The sequence below is a fragment of the Diadema setosum genome (genome assembly GCF_964275005.1).
Source record: "Diadema setosum chromosome 20 unlocalized genomic scaffold, eeDiaSeto1 Scaffold_20_unloc_1, whole genome shotgun sequence".
Classification (NCBI taxonomy): Eukaryota; Metazoa; Echinodermata; class Echinoidea; order Diadematoida; family Diadematidae; genus Diadema; species Diadema setosum.
The window spans coordinates 472,224-477,072 of NW_027307649.1; the positions used below are offsets into that span (position 1 = coordinate 472,224).

The 4,849-nt window shown below is 39.3% G+C and overlaps 1 protein-coding gene across 1 annotated transcript; it reads left to right on the top strand.

Moving 5' to 3' along the window:
- The first annotated feature begins 536 nt into the window (after nt 1-536).
- Nucleotides 537-3,591, top strand: LOC140245679 (uncharacterized). Its single transcript, XM_072325221.1, has 3 exons — nt 537-1,425; nt 2,038-2,154; nt 3,572-3,591. The coding sequence occupies exons 1-3, from the start codon at nt 537-539 to the stop codon at nt 3,589-3,591; spliced, it is 1,026 nt and encodes a 341-aa protein (XP_072181322.1).
- The last annotated feature ends 1,258 nt before the right edge of the window (nt 3,592-4,849 follow it).

Consider the following 4,849-nt stretch of genomic DNA (forward strand, 5'->3'; position numbering starts at 1 on the left):
CAGGAAAGAAAACGCATTGCGAGAATCATCTTTCGTCTTTCTGCAACCCACACGTTTCATTCTGCACCCAACCAATGTGTAAAATCCTTACTCGTGGACTTTGACCTTCCCCAGATAATTCGTGGGAATTCCCAGCGTTTTTACACTTCTCCCATTTTTCTCTTTCTTGTGTCGAATGACGAACGTCGCATGCATTCCGACCAATCAGATTGCAGCATATTGGCTCAGGGTCTACACCTTTTGTATGAGTGTATGCAAAACAAACGAAGAGAGAGAGAGAGAGAGAAAATATCCCTATGTATTCCGTTCATTGGGTGGGGACAGGACTGAACAAATACAGGCCTAGAATTGTTGTCATTGCTAGCCACGAGTCTGCTCGTGGACAGGTTTTTGTTTTGCTTTGTTTTGTTTTTAGTGTTTCATACTTTGTAGTGAAAGATGTTAACTCATAGCAGCTATCTGTACGTGTTCTGGTTACAACGATCGATCGGTCTGACCCCAAGCGTGCCATCGTACTGAAAATCGCAAATTGCAAAATGGCGGCTTACGATGTCGCGATAGAAGATTATCTTGAATGTCCCGTATGCATGGAAACTTTCAACGACGCCAAGTACCTGAAATGTCTCCACACCTTCTGCACAAAGTGCGTAGAAAATCTTGCCCGCGGTGGAAGTGAAATTACATGTCCCGTGTGTCGCCAAGTGACGGTTATCGACAGAAAGTCGGGGACATCAACTCTGAAGTCAAATATTCTGGTTAACAGGATGGTCGAGGCATTGCAAAATAAGAATGTCACCACTAGTAACGACTTTACAAAAGGGAAAGATCCAGTCTGCAAGAAGCATCGACCAATCCGCAAGAATTATTTCTGCAAAAAATGCCAGGAATTCATCTGCAGCGAATGTGTTATGGAAGATCATAAAAAGCATCCGAGTAAAGTTAGCAGTGTGAAGAAAATTGTCTCGGCGAACACCCAGACGATGAAACAGATTCTTAGCGACAGTATCACCAAGCAGAGACAACATACAGAAATCATCCGTGATCTGCCAAAGAAATATCCTACGGGACACCCGCATGTGAAAATGTCTCTCAACGAAGGTAAGATCAAATTCGACCAGTTATTCATTTCACTTGAGATCCTGATGCACAAATTCGACCGTCAAATACAGGAGGTGATGGAAGTCGAGAAAAAGAAGGCGGATGAGTTTTCTAAGTCCTGCAAGCGAGGATGGGACTTGTTAGCCCAAGGCAATGAAGAGGAAATCATTACAAACTTCCAGCAGTGGTCAGAAGAGATGAAGGCTAATGACCTACGATTTTCTACGATTTCAAGTATGGACATGATGGAGGGAGAGTCTAGAACTATAGAAGACACAGCTCGCTCTTGCCTTATTCATCTTAGAAAACTTGAATCAGTGCTGTCAGGTAAGATTATAAAAACAAGGGCAGCATGCACACAGTATACGCTTTAACTAGGGATGAAACCGAATATTCATGTCGATTGAGTGAATGCAGCATTTCACAGAAAACATTCGTGAAAGTTTAAGAGAAATCGGACGATCCTGTTTTCAGCAGGGTCGAGTGTCAAATCATATCATCTTACCGTTTACTTGAATTAGTGCTGTCAGGTAAGATTATAAAAACAAGGTAGCATGCTCACAGTGTTACGCTATAACCATTAATGAAAGCAAATACATATGTAGATTGACAAAATGCAGCATTTCATGGAAAACATTAGTGAAAGTTTAAGAGAAATCGGACAATCCTGTTTCCAGCAGGATTGAGTATCAAATCATATCATTTTAATTAACCTTGACTCGGACTGCTATTGTGTCTAGAACAGAGAAATTAGGATGTAGCATGTTAAGATCTTTATCTTGTTTTCCCGAGTTACTGTAACTATCATCCCATCATTTCCAAGTGCCCCGTGTCAAACGTGAAATCGTATATCAAACTTTTTTTTTGTCATGTCATATGCACAGAAGCCGTAAGAAAGGCATTGGTAACATGACTATTTTGTATGTTTCCTCTTTTTAGAACTGCAAGCAAGAGAGGTCTTTGCGTCGAGGGCACACGACGATGCCGCTGGAGAATGGTCGCAGGAGACAGGTCTATCGCCCCTCGAGAGACACCGGCTAAATAGTTCACCGTCACGTACGGAATATGTCGATGAATATGAATTTCATGATTTAGCGAGTCCTTCGTCGTCACACGCAAGTTGGAAGCAGACCTACTCTTCTCCCACGGAACAACCGGAAGGGGCATCCGATAGCCCATCATCCACGCAAGCTTCTATGGAAGACAACTTGGATGCTCATGAGCGGATAAAAAATAAGTCACCTGAAATTTTTGAAACTCACCCACTCTCACAATTATTATTATTGTCATTATTATTGTTATCATTATACTTTGGTCTTGTTTATTCAGGGTCTATAGCCACTTTATACGTCATCTGAGCACTACGTCACCGGAAATTTTTGAAACCCACCCACTCTCACAATTATCATTATTGTTATTATCATTATTGTCATTATACTTTGGTCTTATTTATTCAGGGTCTATAGCCACTTTATATATGGTCTGAGCATTGTTCTCCCAGTGCCCTATTCACATAAAACAAAGAGATAGAGAATACAGATACTTATAAAAGTAATAAAAGAATTTATGGAGTGCAAAATTAATGAATGCTAGAGCGTATTTCAGGTACACTCTACATACTCAGCAAAAAAAGAAAGTAAACACTTTTTCAAGTTTAGATTTCTCATAGAATATTTGGCTATAAGCTAATGTATTACATACCATATCAAAAGTAATTCAATTGGCTATCAACCTGGTAGGTCAACTAAAAAGGGAAATTTTACGCATGAGTGAACACCTTTGCTTTTCTCTTCCAGGGCACAAAAGTAAAAATTGCAAAACTGAGCAAGTTGTCATTCATGCGTATGTGCTTTCCCATAGAACAATAAGAACAAACAACAAATATCACACAAAAAGAAACATGAATCAAGTTTCAACTAGAAATGTCGCTATGGTGACTGGTATGCCTCCGCCGTAATGCATTATTCTCCTGATAGGTCTATAGTACATGTGGACAGTACATTTTCCCAAAATTGGTAAAATAATCAAATGACATGTTTGTCGCAAATGTGTTGAATGTTCACCTTCCTTGACCTTGGTTTAATTGGATGAATAGGAGAGCACTTATTTGGGGATTTAAGGTCTAACTTGACTTTGACCCTTTCATAAGTTTATGCACTGAGTAATTTTCAAGGTGTGGAGAAAAAGTGCAATTTCTGTATTGATTAGTAAATTGTTACAATTTTCATCCGGCCTTTGACACTAAAATTCACTTCTGAGATTTGGAGGAAGAAGTAAGTTCAGCACTTTCACTTGATCTTTGACCTTTTGACCTTTGACCTTTCCGGGGAAAAAATCCCAGAGAATCTCTATTGGGTTATACATGTATACACCAAGTTAAAAAAAATGATAATCCTGCTGGCATTGCATAGATATGGGGGAAATATTGAAATTTTAAGCATTTGACCTTGACCTTTTGATCTTTGACTTTCAGCAAGTGCACTCAAAAGTTGATAGGCACAACTTCAACCCCTAATACACTTACATGCCAAGTTTCATTAGGATACTTCAAAAGGTTTTTTAGTTACGCTGTCCGCAAAATTCATTACGGATGGATAACTCGAGAACATAATGCCTCCGGCACCACTTGTGGCGTAGGCATAATCAGTCAGTGTAAGCAGGTTGACCGCAAACTATGACCTTGTTCTGGTAGCGAACAATGGGCATGGTGCTGAATGTTGCCTGCTGAACTGACCTTTCTGACTGGTAATTTGCACTGTACATGCTTTTTTTCCACCTTTTGGCTAATACATGCAGCCCCCTGGATTATCAAATTTGTCATTTCAAGTTCAATGTTGGTGCTAGCATTGCAATACGTGTGAGAGTCTCATATTTTCAGGTCAGTGCACATTGTCCTCTCTACTATACTCGCATCAACGGCATGTACAACTGTAGGTTTGTATGAGCATAGTGAATGCTCATGTAATTGTCACCCTTGGAAGGTACGCTTACACTTTGGCTTACACTCTAGACCTGGCCACAAAAATGAATGTCTGAAGACAACAACAACAAAAACAAAACAAAATAAGATCATATTTTTTTTTTGGATGTTACAAAATTTGTGGCACTTTAATGTTTCTTCCACATTGCTTGTCTAATACAAACCATTCATGGCGGCATCTTTTCATATTGAACCAAGCACAATTATCGTTTTTAGTTTTTAGCTGTGATGTGAAGATGAAACTCGTGTTGGGGTCTACTATCATGATCGGTATTATTTGCATTAATCTGACTGTTGGTGTTAGAGCTCAATTTAATCCAATCGTCTGATAGATATCACCAGCGCCAGTGCTAGCATCAAACTTGAAATCACCCACTGCATGACATGGCATCTTTAACTTGTATACCCTTTTCTGGAGGAATAAATTTAAAGAAAAGTTCATTTTTTTAAAGCATGGCATAACCACTGCCGTGAGAGAAGGAATAACATGAAATATCAACTGAAGGGTTACAAGTTAAAGAAAGCAAATCAGTCAGTAAGGATGGTTGTGGAAAACTAATGCAAAACCACAATATACATACATATAATCATGCATATATGACACAATGTAAAGTGAGAATAGAAATGTCGCTATGGCGACTGGTATGCCTCCGCCATAATGCATGGTTCTCCGAATAGGTCTATAGCACAATGTCTTGACAACGTGTGATGACAGTTTCACATAACTGGCAAAATATTAAGAATGACAGGTTTGTCACAAATGCATTGAAT

What these genes read in the sequence shown, in the direction of transcription:
- LOC140245679 (XM_072325221.1), top strand. Translation starts at nt 537, where the DNA reads ATGGCGGCTTACGATGTCGCGATAGAAGATTATCTTGAATGTCCCGTA. An exon ending in ACTTGAATCAGTGCTGTCAG is followed by an intron (nt 1,426 to 2,037) that starts GTAAGATTATAA and finishes TCCTCTTTTTAG; the next exon opens with AACTGCAAGCAAGAGAGGTC. An exon ending in GCTAAATAGTTCACCGTCAC is followed by an intron (nt 2,155 to 3,571) that starts GTACGGAATATG and finishes TTTGACTTTCAG; the next exon opens with CAAGTGCACTCAAAAGTTGA.